The sequence below is a fragment of the Chrysoperla carnea genome, chromosome 2 (assembly GCF_905475395.1).
Source record: "Chrysoperla carnea chromosome 2, inChrCarn1.1, whole genome shotgun sequence".
NCBI classification, from domain to species: Eukaryota; Metazoa; Arthropoda; class Insecta; order Neuroptera; family Chrysopidae; genus Chrysoperla; species Chrysoperla carnea.
The window spans coordinates 675,906-699,213 of record NC_058338.1 but is presented as its reverse complement, the minus strand read 5'-3'; the positions used below and the strand labels follow the sequence as shown (position 1 = coordinate 699,213).

At 30.1% G+C, this 23,308-nt stretch overlaps 2 protein-coding genes across 2 annotated transcripts; both read right to left on the bottom strand.

Annotated features, from left to right (window-relative positions):
- Positions 1-3,629: 3,629 nt before the first annotated feature.
- LOC123293964 (leucine-rich repeats and immunoglobulin-like domains protein 1) lies at positions 3,630-10,500 on the bottom strand. Its single transcript, XM_044874975.1, has 4 exons — positions 10,404-10,500; positions 5,453-6,792; positions 4,254-4,726; positions 3,630-4,027 (listed from the first exon to the last, which is right to left on the bottom strand). The coding sequence occupies exons 2-4, from the start codon at positions 6,771-6,773 to the stop codon at positions 3,656-3,658; spliced, it is 2,166 nt and encodes a 721-aa protein (XP_044730910.1). The 5' UTR covers positions 6,774-6,792; positions 10,404-10,500; the 3' UTR covers positions 3,630-3,655.
- A 1,936-nt stretch (positions 10,501-12,436) lies between these two features.
- Positions 12,437-13,759, bottom strand: LOC123294139 (transmembrane protease serine 11E-like). The gene is made up of 3 exons (XM_044875231.1): positions 13,662-13,759; positions 12,913-13,316; positions 12,437-12,787 (listed from the first exon to the last, which is right to left on the bottom strand). Exons 1-3 carry the CDS (start codon positions 13,723-13,725, stop codon positions 12,437-12,439), a joined length of 819 nt encoding a protein of 272 aa, XP_044731166.1. The 5' UTR covers positions 13,726-13,759.
- Positions 13,760-23,308: the final 9,549 nt, after the last annotated feature.

Genomic DNA, 23,308 nt, shown 5'->3' with positions numbered 1-23,308 from the left:
TTTCGAACCAAGGGACTATTTATTCGAAGTCAGATACGCTAACCATTATACCATTAGGTCTCTGTTATTCGTACTAATAAATAATTATACATATCCATATTTTCGACTTTCTTAAATTATAACAAAAAGTAAAACTCATTTTCGGAAAATTTTGAGTAGTATTATTACCAAAAAAAAATGGCAAACGAAGTTTGAAATACTTACCTATCGTGAAGTTCGAAATACTCACCTATTTTTAACTGAAATAATATTGTATAGCTACAGAGAGATGGGGAAAAATAAAATAAAAACAGGGTTTGAGTTTTCAACTTTATTTAAATGAAATCAAAATACATAAAAACTATTTACGAACTACTTGCACATAATTCCATATAATTAATTTCATCTTAAAAAAATTTTTTTGCATCAACTTTTTTTTTACAAACCAAATACCACACAAAAATAAAATGAAAATCCAAAAAGAATATTACGTATTTACAATCCAACTTCTTTATCTGACCTATATTTTATAAGAATTTGTTTGTACCTTTACTAAAAAAAAATTAATTAGTTAATTAATAATTTTGTTCTGAAAGGAAAAATGGGATAGAATAAAATAAAACAAAACTTAAAATATATAACGATATTTATTTATTTATATTAATTTGAAAACGTTATCCCGAAAATTTGATGGAGGTTATGATGGAGGTTAGCTATATGACATGTTCTCCTATTAAAAAGTTTCAAATTTTAACGTAACCAAGCATTTTTTTATATTAGAACATCAAAATTTAATATTTTTTAATAGGAGAATATGAGTGAGATCAACTATAGGACATGTTCTCCTATTAAAAAGTATCAAATTTTAGCGTAACCAAGCTCTTTTTTAATTTTAGTACTACAATTTTAATATATTGTAATAGGAGAATATGAGTGAAATAAACCTTATTACATGTTTTCCTATTCAAAAATGATTTATGATTTTAAAGAATATTTATGATTATTTAAGTTCCCACCCAATGAAAGAATAGTGATTTATGACATATGTATAATTGAAATGATTTATGACAAGAGAGCGGGTTTAACTATAAAAAGAGTAGAAAATTTAAACAACAGAAAAATCCAATTATTTACAAGTAAAAATATTATTCTACACCGAGATACGAACCAGGGTACTCTGGTTTCATAGACAACTGCTATATCCACACAGCTACCTGGCTTATGTATAATAATAAGAATTATCTTAATACTTACCTTTGCTAAATTATTTATAAATTGATAATTTTGTTCTGAAATAAAAAATAGGATAAAAAATTTTAAAAATAAAACAAAATTTAAAATATATAACGATTTTCAGGAAAAATTCATTTAATCTAAAAGTAAAAATGTTAGTATCACCAGGGTGCGAACCCGCATAACTTGGTGTCAAAATCAAGTACTATACCCACACAGCTACCTGGCTTATATATAATCACATAAATAACTTAATACTTACCTTTATGAATAATTAATAAGTTAATAATTTTGTTCTGAAAGGAAAAATGGTATAGAAAAAAATAAAACAAAATTTAAAATATAAAACGTTTTTTATTTATTTATATAAATTATTATTAGATAAGCAAAAATGAAAAAATTGTTATCCCGAAAATTGATTTTATACTATATAAAATAATTTTATACCCAAAACTATTTCATTGAATACTACTCAAGTACACAAAAGCAATTATTGAACCATATAATTATATATTTTCAATCTATTCTTTCAATCTATCGTTATATATTTTCATATTTCCCCCCATTCCCCTTTGTGTATGTAAAATTTTGTATTTTTAATTGAAAATATTTAATTACATATTAATTATATAACTGGAGCAACTTTGGAATTTGAAAGAGTATTTACGGAGCAATTTTTTGATATTTTCCGCTGATGCATATAATTGTTTATTTTCTTTTAATATTTAATTAAATAAAACAAATACCATAAATATAGATAATAACTACAATCTATTGTTATAAATTTTCATTTAATTATGCAAAATTAATAGATATTTATAAATCGTTATTGTTATATCCCGAAAGAAATAAACGGGAGCAATTAATTGATAGCAAAAACGTTAGGAAAAACTATCAATTTACTGAGATATTGGAAAATAAAATTTTGTATTTTTAATTGCAAATATTTAATTAATTGATAATTTAATAATTGGAGCAATTATGGAATCTGATGGAGCATTTAGAGAGCAATTTTTTGATATATGATTTAGTAAATTTTATTAATATTCCACGCTAATTATATTGTGGTATATTATGAAATTTAACAATATTACAAGTTTTATAAATGATTTTGATATTACCGACAGTTTATTATTGACTCAAACCAAACTAAAGCTACATTTTTCGAACTTTATTCCTTCCTAATTCAAGTAATAAACACAATAAAATGAAACAAAATCATCCAATATTGGAAAAACATTTTTCATTTCCTCGAATTTCCCAAAAATTTTTAACTGATATTATTTGGAAAATCATTCTAAGCTAATAAGTCAGGAGGGGCTCAAAATTGTCGTCCTTTTTGCCCTAATACCAACCGTTCGAGATATAGCCAAGAATCACTTTATATAAGTGTGAAATGAATGAATATTTTATGAATACCAAGAAATGAAATGAATATTTTATGAAAACCAAGAAATGAAATGAATATACTGAATAATGAAGTAAAGCTAATAATAATTTAAAACGAATGCTTTAGTCATTAGTGCATAGTGACATCGATAAATAGTAAGTAAAACTATATATTTATAGGTATAGAATAGATTTTAAATTATCCATAGTTTACTTGGTTGTTCATAGATGGCACTCTATGTACTAAAATATTACTTTTAAATTATCCATAGTTTACTTGGTTATTCATAGATGGCACTCTATGTACCAAAATATTATTTTTGAATTATTCATAGTTCGACTTGCTTTTAATAGATGTCACTCTATGTACCAAAATATTATTATTGAATTTTTCATAGTTTGACTTGCTTTTAATAGATGTCACTCTATGTACCAAAATATTATCTTTGAATTATTCATAGTTTGGCTTGCTACTAATAGATGTCACTCTATGTACCAAAATATTATTTTTGAATTATTCATAGTTTGGCTTGCTACTAGTAGATGGCACTCTATGTACCAAAATATTATTTTTGAATTATTCATAGTTTGACTTGCTATTAATAGATGGCACTCTATGTACCAAAGTATTATCTTTGAATTATTCATAGTTTGGCTTGCTACTCATAGATGGCACTCTATGTACCAAAATATTATTTTTGAATTATTCATAGTTTGGCTTGCTACTAATAGATGGCACTCTATGTACCAAAATATTATTTTTGAATTATTCATAGTTTGACTTGCTATTAATAGATGGCACTCTATGTACCAAAGCAATAGTAATTCCTGATAGGTAAAAAAAGTAAATGTTTTCACCTCGAAAATTAGATATTTGTTATCAGAAAATAAGTGGTCTGCAAATTTTTTGGTGAGTATTACCTTTGGTTGTCAGACCACTTACTTTCGTTTTCGTAGCCCGATTTCCTTGTTTGACAAATATAATTAAATAAATTAAAAATGAATTTGATTAAAGTAGATTTCCTTTATTTAAGTTAATAATTAATTAATTAATTTATTGTGGTACATTTAATAATTCAACCGTTGATTGATTAAACTCTTGATTCCGTTGTGTTTGATGACGTAACGAATTAAAATACGATTTATTACGTAAAATATATAAAGCAATCAATAACAGTGACGTTAATAAGTAAAAGAAACATAAAAATATTAATACTGTAATTTGGGCTTTAGAATTTTGTACTAATTCTTTTTGATAATTAATAAATAATAATTCTGGTGAGACATCGGAACCACTGGCGCTTTGTCGAGCGTAACCTCCATGTGTTAAACGCTCTTCGATATCATCGTCTTTACTTGGAATACAACGGATGCCATGCACATTATGTGAATCGAAATATTCCGGGGATGACGAGATGAAATCAACCTAAAACAATTGAAATTTACAAAATTTAAAAAATCCCCGACAAATTTTTCGTGTATGGAACCCTAAACTCGTACTTGAAACATATCTAAGAACACTCTCCATTTAATTATGTTTTTCCTTAAAGCCTTTACCAAACTGAACCGATTTTGAAGATCATCGCCAATTTTTTACTGTGTATAAAAACATCAAATGAGCGCCGATTAAATCAAATAATCGTGATATTTACCTTATTCTCCGTTAAAAGTAAAATCATTAATCGCAATTCATCGCATTTCCATTGATTATGATTCAAATTAATCGTCTTAAAAGCATCATTCATCGAATGTTCCATAATCGCACGCACATCGAATGTTTCCAAATGATTTTCTGCCAAATTTAAATCAGCTAATCGTACCATTGGATAGAGAACTTCTTTTTCCAAAGCCGTTAAATTATTTTGATGTAAATCCAATTTCACCATAAATTTCAAACCTTTAAACGTTCCAATCGGAATGTTTTGAATTTGATTTTCTGATAAGTCTAGAGTTTTTAAATTTGCTAAATATGTAAAAGCATCGGATTCAATCGTTTTAATCGCGTTATGTTTTAATATTAACTGTAAGCCAAATTTTTCAATATCTTCGGTCGCCATAAATAAATCTTTGAGCGTTAAAACTGTATCTTTGTTCTCATTTTCAAGTTGTGTTAAAAATTTCGTACCTGGTTCAGTAAAAACAAGAAAAAAAAAACAAAAAATAAAATTTGTCATACAGGAATTGCGTAGTCTTAGCGAATTTTTTTCTAACAAAAAATTACAGAGACAGGACTAAGAAATTTTCCGTCTACGAAAATTTAGACAGCCCGGGATTTCACCCTCAGGGAGGCTTGGAAAGCTTATACTGATGAAAATTTGTTCAGAAAATTCGCTTAGAGACTAAAAGTAGCAAAATTAATAGAAGCAAGAAATTTGATATAAAACTGTTTATAACGCTGGCAAAAGGGGAGCTCGCTCCATACTTGGCGTATTTTGATCCGGCTAAATATTTCAATTTACAAGATTTTTTTTAACAGAGTTACACCGAAAATAGGATAGTCTAAGAATGCTTCGAGGAACTGGTTTTCCTGGCACTAAATAACATAGACTGATCTGGATACGGTCACTCCTGAGATGTTTCGTATAGTAAGCCAAGCTGTGAAAAAAATCCAGAAATTGATCCCACTTATTGGAGGACAATGAAATCTCCATACACGTTTCGTTTTCGGGTGACAGGTTATTCTTAAGGATCCATTTGCGATACCCCTCTTTTGTATTATTTTTATTACATCGAAAATTTTGCTTTGGCTCGAACATATACCACGTTTTGTCAAGATAGTGCTCGTAACACATTTCCAAATTTGGTAGATCCAAATTTCTTGCTTTATGTTCAAAAAGTTTTTTGCACTAACCATTTAAACCGGCAAACATTTCTCTGGTTAATCGCGTTAATCGATTATATGATAAATCGATTACATCGATTTTTTCCAATCCATAAAAAGTTCCTGGAACAATTTCTGTCAACTGATTGTTTCGTAAAGTTAACGTTTTCAATTGTGGCATTTCATAGAACGCTTTCGTTTCAATTTTTGTTATATTCCAATTCGACAAATCCAAGCGTGTTAACATTCGTAATCCATTAAAAGCACCCGTTGGAATTATTGGAACATTTAATTCCCCAAACGATAAAGCTACGTTTCCTGCGAAATCTGTATTGAGCATATGTAAACCATCAAAAGCATCGGTTTGAATCCGCGAAATCGGATTACCAGATAAAGTTAACACATTTAAATTTCGTAACGTTGAAAATAATCGCGATGGTAGAGTTTTTATTTGATTATCCGTTAATTTTAATAAATATAACGATTCCATGTTCTCGAAAAATTGCATTGATATAAAATTAATTTGATTGTGCGCTAATAGCAAGACGGTTAAATTGACTTGGGAAAAAATCGCACCATTTAACGAGGTCAAATTATTATACTGCAAATCAACGCGTTCAATATTTTCGAGATTATAAAAAGCGTTTGGTTCGAGATGGTTCAATTGATTGTACGACAAATCGATTGTGGATAAACCGTAATATTTACTAGGTGTATAAATACTGGTTTTCGAGAAATTCACGAACGTGTATTCATGTAAACGTGTTAAATTATTATGCGCTAAATTAATCTTAAATACATTATGCATATTCGAGAAAGTTTGCGATTTAATATCGATTAATTCATTCGCTGAGAGATTGATTTCGTGTATTGAAACATTCGTAAAAACTTTTGCGTCAATTGAACCAATTCGATTTTTTGTTAAACTTAAATCAGATAAATATTTTCGATATAAATTAAAACTGGATGAACTAGTTTTCGATGTGGTTACCGAATCGAGAATATTGTATTCGAAAACATCGATATGTTTAACAGCATCGATATGAAATATTTTGATATGATTATGTCGGAAATTATAAGTTAAATCTTTCATTTTGTTACTAAATAATTCATCGTCAGTGATTTCATAAAATATTGAATCGGTAAAAGTGACTTTTGTATTTGGGCCAAAATCTAGTTCGGTTTTATCAAGTAATTCCTTAAAATCGTTGATTGTTGCATTCACACATGTTATAGATTTTGGAAAACGGGATGTAATTTGACATTTTGGTGGAATATTTTCATTGTCACCGTTGATTTGTAGAAATAGAACGGTGGTGAATATGATAGCGATTAAATTCAGTTGTGACATTTTTTCCTTTTCACATAATCTGTAAAAAAAAAAAATTAAAAATTTGGATTTAATACAAGAACTAATAACATCTTATTCTAAACGTAAAAATTGAAATTTCTAAATTTTATGCAATTTAATTTTAAAATATGCCGTGGTGTCTATGGCTTTTAAAGGCCAAATCAGCAACTTTCTGATTATTTAATTATATTGTATGAAATACAGTAAAATTTCTTTTAATTGTGTTATTCAAATTGGTTCAGCTGCTTCAGCAAGTACGGTGAATGTACATTTTTTTTTGCGGTAAATCATAGGTCAAAGTCTCTTGATCACCATAAACACAGTTTTGGTGAAAATCTGGTGAAAATCCATCAAGAAATGTAAAGGAAAATATTTCATTTCAATTTTCGAGGTGAAAACACTTATTTTCTATGGGAAAGTTAAAAATAAGGGTCAATTCAAAGTGCAATTCAACAAAAATGATAAATACAATTTTGAGAAAAAAATTTTGAGTTAACAAAATAACTCAAGATAAAAAGAATACGGTTTTGTTCATTTTGAAAAATAATCCTTGAAAATTTATCAAAAAATCTTTGCAGAGGAGAAAATACGGTAACGATGATTGAAAACAATGAACTTTTTGAGGGCAGATCGGGGCCTCCGTCAATCGCGGGGTTGAGGTAACTTTCTTAGAAGAACCTGAGCACAGTATGAAAATTTAACAGGTTTATTGATGTTAAAAATATGTGTTTACTTACATTTTTTCGCCCCCAAAAAAACAAAACACTTGGTAAAAACTAATAACGGTTTGCTTGCGTTTGTACCGATGAACGGTTGGTTATGCTCGGTTGTTTATCCTTTATGTTTTGATTCAAACTGATTCAGACAAGATTGTGGATGTATTTTGAAATGTTTGCAATATATTGTCGGGGGTCGTTAAAGGTTATCAATTAATAAAATTAATATTACAAATATAATCGTCATTTTTAATTATTATTAAAAATACATTCTAAATATACAATCTTATTTAAAAATAACAAGTGTAGATAAGACAACTAACTGACATCATTGTTTAAATACTTTAATGGACGACCAGATTTTCACACTACACTGCTTTTATGTCTTGTATGTTATAATCGTGAAAGTTTGAAGTTCTGGAAAAGCAAAAAGTTTTTTTTTATCCCGCAAAAATGTATGATTCCCGTGAGATAAATTTGTTTAAATTTTTCATAGAGCAAAGAATCGACACGATTTTTTGCATAGGAAGTGGTAGTTTAGGGGTCAGAAAATGCAAGGTTCCTATGGGATAGTGTACAAGAACCGTGTTTTTAAAGGGTTTTGTAAAAATTCGAGAAAGAGGGACTTACCGCATTTTTCTCAAGAAAGCTTGAATTCACACAGCAACGATAAAAAATCTCAAAATCTATTTAAAATCGCGAATAACACCGCTTTCTTTTAATCGCGAGGCGCACCTAATATAAAATAAGATATACTAAGTTTAGTCCCAAGTTTGTGATGCTTAAAAATATTGATGCTACGAATAAAATTTTAGGATAGGTGTTCATAAAATCACATCATTAGACATTTTCCGGTTGTTCGTCTGTCCGTCTGCAGACACGATAATTCAAAAACGAAAAGAGATACCAAGTTGAAATTTTTATAGCGTGCTTAGGACAAAAAAAGTAAAGTTGAGTTCGTAAATGAGCAACATAGATAAATTAGGTCTTGGCCGTTATAGAGGTAGTAAAAGTTTAAAAGTAAAAAATACTTTCTAGAAAAACTTTCGAAAATTTCTTAATTTATAAAATATAATGCAAGCACTGATATTCTAACATTTTCCATACAGAGTTTTTCTATAATTGTTTGTTTTAACTTGTTTTATCAAACTTTGATTAGACAAAAAACACTGGAACTGACTTTGTTTTTTATCAAATTACTAGGAATTAATCAATACCAAATTGTTATTATAATAAATTAAGCACTGATTAGGTATTATTGGTCGTGGCTTTTATTTTTATACGAATTCAGAAAACTTTTTGTGGAGGTCACTTCGATACTGGCTACAAGATATCGTAAATAATTTTTCGCACGTTTTAGAAACAATGTACTCGAAAACATTTAAAAAAAGGGGCCCACAATTCTTATATGCCCAAGAAATTTGTTTCTTTGTCGCTTTATACTCCTTTAACGCTTCATTTGACTGCAAACCGAATGCGATCAAAATTTTATAAAATCTCACTTCTATTAAAAATCAAAATCAAACGTTTTTTAAACCAATTTAAATAAAAATTTTTGATTTCTAAATTTCGGTGTGCATATAATAAAATCCTTTCAGAACTTACTATTTGGTACAGTCCCAAATAAAAAAAGCCTAATTTGACCTGACATATTAGTTTTTTTGTTTGACATTTTCGTGCGTACATTTTTTTTTTCAAATCCAACTTCTTCCCTCAAATAATTAATAAATCTATCGTGGGGGATTATAAAAATGAAATTGGTTAAGTGTGAAACAAGAGGAAGAGGCATCAAAGCGTAAGTATTAATTCTACTTATTCTATTTCAACTCTTTCAAAAGTTTACGGAATATATTTATATTTTTAAAGTCAAAGTGGTTCGGCTGTTTGAGCATGTACGGTGAATGGTCATTTTGTTTGGGCGGTAAATGAAAGTTCAAAGTTCCTTGATCACAATAAGCACAGTTTTGGGGCCTTTTGGGATGCAAAACATAAAATTTCCATGTTCTAACTTTAAACTACATCATTTTTTTAAAATGAAGAAACATAAAATTTGACCAAAAGTTCAAATTGAGAAAAATATAATATCATTGCAACCTGAATCGCTTGAAAAACTTTCAGTTTCCCAGGTGATCCCAGGTGAAAATGGTCGATTTGTCGCCACGTTTCTTTTTATTACACCTTTTTTTGGTTAGAAGGTAAATATATATTGGTACGGAATCCCTTTTAAAAGTGATCACATATTATTAATACGCTACCATACAACCGCCGCCTGTATGGTAGGTAGCCTCAACCCACCCCCAACGTACCTACGTCGAGGGGGTGCACAGGTGTGCCTCCACCAAAGGCAGTTATGTAGTTATATAAAGTGTAAAACTATATATAAGGGTGTATTTTATATATATGTATAGAGAATTAACAACGTTCTGTTGCGTGGGAGGGTTCAAAAGGTCGTATTACGTCATATCTTTCATCCAATCACATTTGTACAATTACAACCCCAATCACCTTTCTCAGGATGACCTGGTGACCCCTCCTTCATATGTATTGAAGCGTCGCACGCAATCCGCGACAGCCGCACATATAATACTAATATCTATCTTCTTGTAATAATTTTCATTTTATTATTTTCGTCATTTTCATTCTTACATGTATACGGCTGTTAAGGTCTTTTTGTTCGAAAATTGAGTATAATATAGCGCTCGCATATATTATTTCTCAAATCTTGTTCATTTTGGGATTATTCAACGTGCATTAATAATCATGCCTCGTCAAATTATCTTTGTCAATCATCTTCGAAATGTGGTTCTCAATCTGAGGTCAGTTAGTAAATTTTCAAAGGGTTTAAGAAACAAGCATATTTTAGAATTTGTAATTTTATTTGTATAGATTTTATGGCTGAATATATTCGACTTACCCCAATTTAAAACTTAAACTTCGAAGAGAAAAAAAACCAGTTGAACAGAAATCACTCAAGAATGTAATTTGTTTGTGACTTAGAACAATTATTAAATGAGAATTATCATAATCATAATAATGATATTTAAAGTTTAACCTTCATGCACTTAAATATCTTACTATCTTACTTAAGTCAAATAGTAGAGCGGCATGGCTATAATCAAATACGGGATCGGACTAAAATTTTTGAATCACATCAAATGAAAAATTCAAATTTTTTGAATAGAAAAGTGAAGTTGGAATTAAAAAATCTTTACTAGAGTGCAAGATATAAATGTTTAAAATTCCTAACTAAACAAAGAGGAAGATATCCACTAGTGACGTCATACGAGGATAGGCAACCTTTGAATGCAATTGCTTATAACTTCTTCGGATCGAAAAAAAATTGTTCCTGAAAATGAGCAAAAATTGTTCCAAAAAATGATCTGGGTTCATTTCTAGGAGATTTTATTTGAGTATGGGAGTTTGATGCATATTTTGATGGCACTCCACTCGCCTAAACGGACGCAGTGCATGCAGTAGATACGACTACAACGCAATGAATGTTTGTTACAATCTTTTTATTTTAAGTTTGTTTTCAACAGAATTATGAAAATTAATCAATTTAAAGGAATTATGTGGAACATTAAACATAATTATGTTTAAGTGTTATGTACTGTACTCACTAGTCACTACTGACTGACTCTGACTATACTGTGTTATCTTCTGTTCTACAATAAATTAAGGATGGTAGAATCATACTGATCCAAGTTACAATTTTATAGATATTTGTGTTGTGTGTAAATAAAGAAAAATGCTTTTATTAATTTTAAGGAAGTACTCCAAAAATCGCATTTTATTAGAATCTTTTTTAAGTCGTGTATAGGCATTCTGATTAATGCCCTACGATGTAAAGTTTATAGATATTCATCAATTTTAGCCAGCCTTAGAATTGTGGATTTCTTAAAAAAAATGGCAAAAAATTTATAATAAACTAAAATATAACACAATCTAATATTTTATTGATCAAAAGACACATATTTTATCACTAATATAAGAACCATTTCAAATGTCTCCACACAAATACCAATAGATGTCTGGAAGAATAATATTTTGCAGTCAATGTTTCAGTTTTTCCTGAAAACACGGATATAACTTTTTCTAAAAATGAAACCTAGCTAAATCAATTTTTCGCCCCAAAAATCCTCTGCATACTAATTTTACTGCATACTAATCAAAATCATAAAAACATTTTTTAAAACTGTGTTAACTAAAATTTAACTGTGAAATTCAATAATCATCTGTTGTTAAAATTCACAAACTAAGCCTCAAAATTTCCCATTTTTAACAAATGGCAACCTTTTTTTAATATAACTTATATTAATATCCATGGATCGCAAGAAAATTTTAAATCAAACAAATAAGTTGTAGATGGTAATACTTTGTGTACCATGAAATTGACCGATAAAGCTTGCCAAGTTTACCTGTACACTCATGTTTCATACATACAGAGAGACAGATCGACAGGCAGACAGCCAAGCAGACGGACTAACTAGATGTGTGTAGCTTGAAGCTTTGAGCTTTGAGCTTTGATGGTTATTATTATACATCGCATACAAATAATATTATAATATTCAAAGTGGAAAAGAGAATCCAGATTCAAAGAGCTTTAAAAAGCTTTATAAAGTGTATTTATTATTAAAATGAGAAAATATTAAAAAACAGAAAAATAAAGCTTTATCAAAGTATATAATCAGAGTATTTACGGGGGCTTTATTAAAATTAAAAAAATAATAACGAGACACGAAGAAAACCCGTTGTAAAGCTAATGGTACAATTCAGATGGATAGTTGATGGTGATAGACAGAATTTCGTATCCAATTCCGATTTTTGAGAGGTGTAAGTGTAGAATGAGTCAAGAACGATAAAAAATACGCTAATTTTATTGGGTCATATATTAATTACAAAAATTATTCAAAATCCACGGATATTTTTCTAGAATTTCGCAGGTTTTTATGGAGAGCCACGTAAACGTCTCTCGACCTGACGACCATGTTGCGCCAGTTTCTCGATAATCCATTCATGTAAAGCTGTGATACGCGTATAAACGGTATCACTGGTACATTCGCCAGACTTGCCAGACTTGGCAGATTTACCATACGATAGACCATACACATATTGATACTTAACTAAAGCTCCGCCAGCGTCACCAAAGCATGCGGTTGAAAAGTGTTCACCTAAAGATGACGCACAAAACATTCGTGGAGTTAACGGCAGACGTACTTGGTTTTGGTGGTTGCAACTCGTTGAATCGATAACAATCGTGTCACCTTTCTTTAGCGAATCAGGATAATCAGAATATTCCTAGAAATAAATTATCCTTAAATTAATAAATATTCAATAATCCAGTGAGATCAAACTTTGATCTTGTGTGAAGTTCAGTGCACAGTCAAAAATTCAGGCAAAAAAACATTTGAGTTTATCCTTACATCAACACCCCATCCGTAAATGGTTGCCGAATCATGGGTCTTTAAATCCATTTTCATATTCGGAAGCTGTAACTTATCGATGGTATTCGAAAATTCAAATTTTTTATTCAGAATCAATACAGCGATATTATTATCCAATGTAGTCTCACTGAAGTTTTCATGAACAATGGGCATTTCTACTTTACGCACAATGCCCCCGTCACGATACGTGGATCCAGCACGCACTGTTAATTCATTTGGATTCAATGACTTAATACAGTTCGCTGTTGTCAATACGGCTACTATAGTTATTATAACGCCTCCACATCGCTTGTGGTCGTTGAAATTCGAATCGTCGATCAGTACAGCAAACGGAATTTCTCCCATTTTTGCGTGTTCACCGTTTAAAATTCGCCGTGAGCTACCTTAAATTAGAAAAAAAAAAGATTGGTTAATTTGAATGCATGTCCTTCGTAAATATATTGCAAATATACTCGGTTTGATGTCAAAGTTTAGCTTAATCGACCCGGATGGTTTAAAAAGTTGAGCGCAGGAGTCTTCAGATCAAAATTGTTCATTCTGTTGGAAAAAAGACAGCAAAATTTGAAAAAATATTGTAATGACTCAAAAATCGGTCCTGTAAATATGACAGAAACAAATCGATGTACGATATGTAAATTATGATCTGGAAATGATTCTGCAATGCGTGATTTTCTAAACAAAAAGACATCCATAGCCAACAGTCTCAGCAATAGCTTTTTTTCACTCACCGATTCCATACGCCAAGATGGCAATAATACAACTTAAAATTAAAAGCATTAAATAATTCTTCATTCTTGCAAATATTTTACTTGTATTGTTGAAATAAATGCTGCTACGTTTTTAATTAAACAATTAAATTTTTATTTATTTCAATTTAATAACAAATTAAATTGTGTTTTACTTAAAAATTTTATATTTACAAATATTTGAATTAAATTTCTTAATTAGTTGAATTTTAGTTTAGTAATTGGTCTGGGAACAGGCGTAGTAAATGACACCCGAAATTTGGTCGTCATTTATCAAAAATAATTATTGGATTTAGGTGAGTTTTGTATCACGAATCAAATTTAATGAAGGTCCATCTTGAAGGTCAAAACTCTCTAGATATTTTTTAATTTATCTTCTCAAATTTTTCGAACTTAAGCCATACTATGCGCTACTTTTCTCTGATAGAAAGTAATTGAATACAAAACTTTGATAATATGTTAAAAATTTGATAAAAGGACAAAAATCCTATACAGAGTATTTGATTAATTAACTTTGTTAGTTTTTTTTTGTATTATCTTTTATTGTTTGTAAAAAAAACCTCTTGCATAAAATATGATTGATTTAAATAAAAAGGATTCATTGAAATGGAACCACAATTAAAAGAATTCGTATAGTGGATACAGCCTTTAGGAATCAACTCAATAATTTTCTGATTAAAGTTAATAATTACATAATATATATTTCGATACCAAAAATATGAAAATGATCCAAAAAATATCGATTCTCTCTGAACGGTTTATGAGAAATCAAAGTCAGTGTTTTAAACAAAAAAGAATTTTAATTTTATGTCAACCTAAAAAAAACAGCCCGGTATAAGCAAAAAATTTCAAAATTTAATATTTTAACTCTCTTTTATGGGCTTAAACCATAAATTTCAAATTTAACCATCAGTTTTTCCGATAACTATCGTATAAAGATTTGTATACATTTTTTTTTTTTAATATTGATTTTCGAATATAGCACAAGTAACTTTCGATCACAAAATTAAATAAAAATGAATTAAAAGTCTTGGGTTCGTAGGTCATGCAGGTGTCTTTTTGACTTAAAATAATGCATACAACACCGCACATGTGGCATTAAAAACAATATTCAATGACTTTTGCACTGATTTCCGGCAATTTTGATTTCCTTTAATAAAAAAAAAATCGTTACAAACCTTTGTTGATGATCAACTACAACCCCCTTCAAATAAAATTAATCTACTGTTAGACCGACAGAACCGACAGATATTTTCAAAAATTCCTTCAAATGCCAATCAATCCTGACCTAATAGATGTCAAAAATGACCACCGTTAAAATTTATATATAAATATATACATTTATGTGTTTGTCAACTCTCTAGCGATCGCAATTTAAGTCCGATTTGATTAAAATTTGGTATTAAGAAGTGTTTTGGTATTTGAAAAAGCAGTGCGTTAATAAGAAAAATCGATAGATAAACAAGGGGTGGGAGTAGAATATTGCAAAAATGCAATATTCGATTTTAAGAAAAATATGTTATTTTTTCAATCTCTGAGGGAATTCACTTAGCTAATGCAACTCCTGCGCTACGAATTTTTCAAATTGAATTGTACTTATGTTTTTAAAGCTTTCACAATTTTTTTTTAAGGTGAAAAGTCACAGTGATAATCTTGTCACGCAATAGTAACTCAACAACATGTGTGTGTGTACCTTTATATTGCAATAAAACAAAAAAAAAGGATTCGATGAAGCGTGATTTTGTTTACAGTAAACAATTCTTAATAATAATTAGAATTTGATTGTTTAATATAAAACAATCACAAATAATATATATTGTTTAAATAAAAACGGAAATGTTCATACAATAAATATCAAATAAATCACCCCCATTCTGTACAACCCCTTCGCTTTGCTCATAAAATCACTGTTTTTGTTTCCAGTTCAACAAATTAATTTTTTAAATAAATAAGAAGTACCTTCAATATAATTTTACCTTTTTTTTTTCATTGCTTGCTCAACCATTTAACTTATTAATTAATTAAAAAGTCTGTCGATTTCCTTGTGATAATAAAATACTGACCATTTATTTACTTTCTTGTGCAAAATAAACCTTCTAAATTTTCTGATAAATAGGCAGATTGATGCCTTCGACAAAAAAACTTTGGTTTTTGATGCTTTTACAATATTTTTAGAGCATTTTTTACATTTACGTCATACAAATTGCCTAGTTTACAATATTTTAAGAACATTTTCATACATTTACGTCAAACAAATTGCCTAGTTGACTCGTCACGTGACAGACGAGCCACTTTAATAGTTGCCGATCTAATAAAAACTGAAAATGATTCAAAGTGAGTTATTGTTTGTGGTTATGCACAATTCTTTTCCATTTTCGGTGTTCCCAAGGGACCCAAAATTTTTATTTTCTATTATTTTTTTTAGTGTTTATAACTTCTAAACAATATTATTATGTGTAATATTGAAACAATAGATGTGTAACGTTGTCAAGTGTTCCCAATGTGTATTAAGGGATGTTTATCCTGTATTCCTGTATCGCTTTTATATCCATATATGGTTTGGATAAATATACCCACGGGACGCATAAATCTACCTCACAGTCACTGATAACTTTCTCTGTTTTTTTATTTTTTTTATTTCTTGATAATGGCACTACTTTTTTAATATTAAAACCAAAGTCTATTGTTTTGATTTGAGATCTTATCATTAACTTTGTTCCGAGTGGATCAATAAATATGAATAAATGTGTACAAAAGTCCTAGAGACAGGCGTAGTATTTGATTGTCATTTCATAATGGTTGAAAGATTGGATTGTTTTAAATCGAACTAATAAATTTTCGAGTGTAAGGCTTTTAGTTTGAAGTGAAAAAATCGTTTGAGCAATTTGGTAATTATTTAAATACTTGATAGAGCAAAATTAAATTTTTTTGGATTCCGTTGACGTCATAAAGTTAAAAAATTTGATTTTTAATATTTACATTGTTTTCTTTCATTAGTATTTCTAAACATTACAAAAATAAAATATTAACGAGAGGGTGAGTATAAGAATATAGTTTTTAATCGAATAAAGAAATAAATATCGTATATTATGACGACCCGATCCCATAATAAAATTCTTCGTCGATTATTCTAAAGAAGTAATAAATTTTATTCGAACGATTTAATAATATTTGTCAAGCATTTCGTTCGTTATTCGTAAAATTCTTCAATTTTAACTTTGTTTATTTATTTTTATTATTGGGTAGAAAATAATGGTCTTCATCCCGAAAATTGTTTGCACAACGAAAGGAAGACTTCGGCTTGCCAAAGAAAGTGTAGATTGCGAAAGTTTAAAACAAAAGAAGATGAAGGATGTCAAAAATGAAGATAAGATATCGTTTTTTTCCTTCTCCTCACTGTGACAGCTCCTGTAATAATCAAATGCACAGATAAGTCCAAGGGATCAGCTTTCCCGACGCCTATCAAGTGTCCTGTAACAGCTGTAACGATTTTCATTATAGAAGTTCTTTGTACTCTGGCCAATTCTTCCTTGGAGTACTGTAAGTGTATATTTAAGATTGACCTTTCTTAAGATGTCCTCATTCAGGAGCAGGATGCTGTTCGCAAAGGAAACTTCTAAATGCCTAAAGAGAATTTCCGAAACATTCGAATTGAGAATATTAAAAAATATTCGCATATAACGTATGATATTTTTAACATGATTTAAGAGTAGTAGTATATGATATTTTTTTCCTGGAGAGCTGGAAATAATATACAGGAAGTGTTTGAGATCATCTTGTAGACGATAAAGTGCATTACTGCCCCCAGGAGACATGCGAGTTGCGATGGTATATAGAAGCAACCCCTGTGCTCCAATGCTCACTCTAACATCAGTGATCATGACTTGAGAAGACACTTGCCTATAATTTTGACATTATAACACAATAAAAATAAAAAAATGAAATGGTTTCATGATACGTATCACACACGCTCTCCCACACAACCCATGCCATCCCATTCCATCATGTGTGTTCACATATATATCTTTACTTTTATAAAAATAATCATCAATATCTGTTACAGGGAGTTTGTGAACAAATAATAGAGAGACAAATGTTCACATATTTAAGGGTCTAATTTGTTCTCTTTTGCTGTAGAGCCGTGGCATGCTATACATTCAAGGGGTGTATCATGCATCCGGCGCTAATCACAAAGGGCGCCAAGTGGTCCGCAAAACATAATAGAAATGGCACGTCTTTTCTACTGGCAGGGCTGACTCCACCTGTGGCTGTCAGCAATTCCTTATGGAATCTGCTCTGTGTGATTACATAAATTATCTTCTGCCTTGATTTGTCAGATAAAATAATATTTTAGATATGATCTTGAATCATTAGCGATTGAACTATCCGAAATTCGAGACAAGCTCTGTGAAGAGGCAATAGAAAAAGCGAAGTCTCTTTGTGAAAATGAGATATTGATGAAACAATCCGAGAAAGAAGACGCAACAAAATGTCCGGGGAATTGGTTAGAGATTAATAATAGGTATTTTTTGAACTAATTCTAGATGATCATATACATTTTAAAATCTAGTTTTATCTCAAATTTAAAGCCTAGCTTGAGCCTATGACTCTATTTAATATATAATCTTCGAATGGAGAAGCGCTAAAAAGGTACTGTGCCCCGGGCGCGAGTTAAGCTCGGTGATAATAATGAAAGAATTACACTCCTAATAAATAACGAACGTCCTGTAGGTACGGTTTTGTATCATTGAAGCACTCAACAAAGTCACAGCCACACAAATAAACATCAATTTGGAAATATATTTCTTATAAACTGTGACAAGACGAGAGTGGCAGCGCGGGAGGAACAGAACAGAATGAACACTTTATAATAAAACATTCTTTATGGAGTGCGTTGATGACTTTTATACGTGTCAACATCTATTTCAACTGGTATGGGAGTTTGGGGTGCTTTGTTGTGGGTGTTCAGGTTGAAGAAATTTTTTTCGGGGGGGGGGGGGGGGGAACTAACAAATATTTGGCTTTTTTTTAAATGTCACAAAACATAATATTGCCATTTAAGATTGAATTTTATCTATTGGCAGAGTTGATTGCTTAGATACACCAGATTGAGAAATTATAGATCTGGGATCGGCGAGACTCGCAAGAAGAGAGATCTTGAGTGAAAATTTGTGTGGAGACGTATTAAATGGTTCTTAGTAAGAGAGTAAAGCTCGGTAATCCACGCACTAAATTAATTAAAATTACTAAAAGAAAAATGCTCATGAAAAGTTGATATTGCCTCCTTCTCCACAAAAAGAAAAGATAGTAAATTAAAATTTTAAATACAAAGAACAGAGCGGTATCCCTTTTTTAAAAAAAATGGATTTATGAAAGGTAATATCAATAAAACAATTGACTACACACTAGAACACCCTTTAATAAAAAAGGATGAACGTTCCACTGAGCCAATGTTTTGTATTTTATCAGACATTTGTTGATATCTTTTTGTTCATTATGAATTAAACAACCCCCTTAACATTAATAATAATGTACTTATTGTAAAAGGGTGCGGTTTACCACTGTATTGACTGACGATAGTCACTACTAACAGTTTTTTTTTATACATTTTCTTTTCTTAATTCATTACGCAATTGAACAGAAATATTACAAATAATAAACAGTGTATCACAAAAAATTGACACCCTGTAAATATTTAAAGAAGGAAGAACCATGTCACAGGGATACAATTGTCAATTTTTGAGACCCTTTTTTCATGGGAAATAAAATTATTAAAAAAGATAAAATGGGCAACAATTATAGTTATATTCATTAACTTTTCGATGTTACAAGATTGAAAAATGTTACAGATAATATAGAATTGTTTTTGCACTAAATTACAGGAGTTATATTTATTACTAGTGGTACGTTTTTTTACAACACTCTGTAAATCTTTGTATTCATAACTTCAATTGAACAGAAATATTAATAAAAAAAAAAAGAGTACAAAAGGACCACATGCAGAATTTCATTTGATATCAGTTTACTGATTGATTTGATAATTTCGGTTGAAAGACAACTTCTTCAATGATGTTCTAATTAATCTTTAAAAGGGCGCTTTACAAAAGGGGTTGAAAAAATCAAAAAAGTATTTTGTAATTTGAATAGAAAATAAGAGTACTGATTTTTAATAAAAGCGAGCCTTTGATACATCAGATCTTACACGGTGACATTTTTTCGTAAATCTAATACATTCGAAAAGATTCGAATACAAAAAATTCCCAAATTTGTTCTGTTCTAACTAAATAGATATATATAGTGCGATTATTAAGAGATAGAGTGTACAATGTACAGGGTGGTCGATGGTGTAATGCTATAAATCATAAGTGTAACAAAATACAAAATAGATTTATAAAATGATGAATTTATGTTAATCATTTCAAATAAATCAATTTAATATGTCTAAACTCTAAAACATATGTAACCCAGTCAAACCTATAACAGGAGTTATGTAGGTTTTAATAAGGCTTTTAAACCTAAACACATATAGATATAGGAACATATACATATATACGAATGAGTTGGGCTCAATTCTGAGAGCTTGTTGGTACACTGCTAGGGTTATTTATTAATAAATCCTATAACTTCAAAATTAGATTTGGAAAATATGTTGTACCTTGATGATAATGTACCATGGGTGATTCAGTATGTGACTAAATATTAAAGCTACTTTAACTTTATACTTTATGAATTAATTGTAATATTAGTTTAAAAAAGACATACTTCTGATTTAGTAGTTAACTCAATACGTGCGTACTTTACCTACATTTGACTTGATCAATATATTTAATAAGACACAAAATTTCCTTGTTCTTACTTTAATTTATCTCTATTATGTTTAACTTCTTCTGATAACTCACAACTCATTTTTCTAAATGAAAAGCATAAACTTTGGACAAAGAATATAAATTAACAGATTGTAAATTATTTTAAAAATATTCTCAAAATTCATGGCAAGCTGAATCGATTAAAAAAGTTTTAGTTTTCTAGGTAACGCATCGTCAGATTTTGGGGTCTTTTTAAATTGTTGCACATTTTTTGGTTTTACCTCCCAACCAGCAAACAAATTATAACGTGCGATAAGGCACATAGTTTCACAAATCTGATTTTTATTGTTTTAAACTGATTATAGTTTAAAAAAATGAACAATACATTTAAATTATGATCCAAGGTACAACAGCCTCTCTGTACATCACCTACATGTAATATTTATGTGTATGCGAAAATATTTAGTGGTTGTGTAGTGGAGTGACTTGTCACAGAGCTTTGTGTGGCAATTTATCTATTTGGTAACAGGATATGTACCTACGATATATGGATACGTACAGGAATTAGGTAATTTATATTATTAATATTTACAGGATGTTTACAGGGAAGACTGCAAAAAAAATCCATCTCATTTAACGATTGGGTAACTAGTTTTTGTGATATCGCTGCAAAAGCATGTATAAAAAGTAGAAAGAAAAATAAAAGAAAAAAAATTATTGATTCTGTATTTTTCGAGTTTCAAGCATATGTCAATTTATAAAAGCTATCCTGTATATTAGCTGACTCGGCCACGGGATGCTGCAGATTTTTACATAAATAATTGAACATGCACGTTGTTATTTGAAACACAGTGCCATCTATTGAATACTTACACAAAATAAAAATAAAATTGTTTGAAAGGATAATTATATAACGCTCGCTGCCATCTATTGAATATTTATAGAACTAAGAAGTGAATTCAATGATTTCTCTATAAAAAAAATTAAATTTAATCGAGATAACAATCCTTTCCCGTCTTTTTTTCCACTTCTTGACAGTCGAGTAAAAAGTAGTTAGGTACAGCCATAACAACAATCTCTCAAATTTCCAATTATTCTAAAACGACTTGTAAATACCGTCTAGTCATAGGCTCCATAAAGTCATATTTTAAATGAGAATTTTTCAGCCGAAAGCCAGCCTGTACTCGGTTGATATATAATTAAATATGAATAATATTATAAATGATATGTAAATATTGTACGCATGCATGTAAGTCCATGTTTGTATCAAAATAATCATTTTGGTCCTCCAGAGAGCAATTATTTATTGGTGCTACTAGCTAGCTGTGAGCTGTATGCGCTGTGAACTGAACTGGGCTCAGCTATGTTGATTTATCACATAAAAGAGCTATACGTGAGCCTTGTACTTATATCTGAGTCTAATATATTTATTTTAGTTGTTGTTGTGACGATGTTAATTTCTAAACTGTGAAAATAGATATCCAGAAAGCTTGTCTAGAAACATGGTCAGACAAGATAGAAATAATAGGCAAAAAAAATAATCGAGCACAATACAGAGTGGACCAATAAATATATATAGGCTATTAGCTTGTTTTGTAGCTAACCAATCAAAAAATAACTTTAACGGCGACTTCAAAATATATCATTATTAATATGTCATGCTTTAGCCAAAAGTTGTACCTAAAGGGCAATGGCTGTCTGAATCCCTTCCACAGAAAAAAATAATTTTAATTAATCAGAAACTACACAAAAAAAAAGATTTTCCACTGCAGGACAAAAGTTTTATGAAACAACAAAAAAAATTGTGTAGAAAAGAGAGATATTAACAATGTGGGTGTGAGTGGAGGAAAAACGACCGTTTTTTTTTCTATAACAACAAAAGGGGTTGACAACCTAGGATGAGGGTTAGGGGTAGTAGATGGTAGTAGTAGATGACTTCACTGATAGTAATAAAGAATGCTGTTTTTGTTGCTCTGTTCTTTATCGAGCTGCTCGTATACCAAGGCAGTTGACAGATCATGTCATATACAGGGCTGTCATGAAGTTTTACGTAAAGGATCTGTCTTAGCAAAATATTTGCGGCTATTATTGGACAATAGCTATGCGGAAAACACGGAACGCCTAGACCTGACAGTGTATCGAGATTCTCAATTAATGTCCAGCTCTTGTCATGAGGAGATGGACTCACTTCAGTCACCCTTGACGACTTCCAATAACTCCATTGATGTCAAAGCAATGTTTTTAAACAGCTTTATGGGGTTGACTTCCACCATATTGTTTATTTTTTAACGTCAACTATCCTGTCTTCTCTGAATTGTTTCCATGATTTTAGCCATGTAACCCGAGCTACATGTGTTAGAAACTTTGCATACAGAGTCGAATTTCTGCTGAATCCGTTTACGAAAAATTTTTTGCCTTTTAAAGTTGCCTGTCTTTAACAGATTATGGGATAATTGTCAAAGAACTGTGGACGAAACAGGAAAACTAGCTCTTAATGTAACAATCCGTCAAAGATACAGTAAAACTTTAACGACACGAAATTTTAAAACGCCTGTAGATTTGTATAGGAGCGTCTCCAGATACATATTCCATGCACTAAATTGTTTATTTTTTTGAACTATAACACCCTGTAGATTATTGATAATTTATTCTGATACACGCGGTATAACGGTAAAAAAAAAAAGATAAATTGTGGAAGTTCGTAAATGATAACCATAATAGCTGAAGCTATATGATGGACATGTCACATCCACCTTACTGGATGAATATAGGGACAATTGAGCATAATGGCAGAGCATAGTGGTAAGACCTGCACTGTGAGCT

What these genes read in the sequence shown, in the direction of transcription:
- LOC123293964 (XM_044874975.1), bottom strand. Translation starts at nt 6,773, where the DNA reads ATGTCACAACTGAATTTAATCGCTATCATATTCACCACCGTTCTATTT. An exon ending in AATGTTTGCCGGTTTAAATG is followed by an intron (nt 4,727 to 5,452) that starts GTTAGTGCAAAA and finishes TTACTGAACCAG; the next exon opens with GTACGAAATTTTTAACACAA. An exon ending in TACTTTTAACGGAGAATAAG is followed by an intron (nt 4,028 to 4,253) that starts GTAAATATCACG and finishes CAATTGTTTTAG; the next exon opens with GTTGATTTCATCTCGTCATC.
- LOC123294139 (XM_044875231.1), bottom strand. Translation starts at nt 13,725, where the DNA reads ATGAAGAATTATTTAATGCTTTTAATTTTAAGTTGTATTATTGCCATC. An exon ending in CATCTTGGCGTATGGAATCG is followed by an intron (nt 13,317 to 13,661) that starts GTGAGTGAAAAA and finishes TTCTAATTTAAG; the next exon opens with GTAGCTCACGGCGAATTTTA. An exon ending in TTTACGGATGGGGTGTTGAT is followed by an intron (nt 12,788 to 12,912) that starts GTAAGGATAAAC and finishes ATTTATTTCTAG; the next exon opens with GAATATTCTGATTATCCTGA.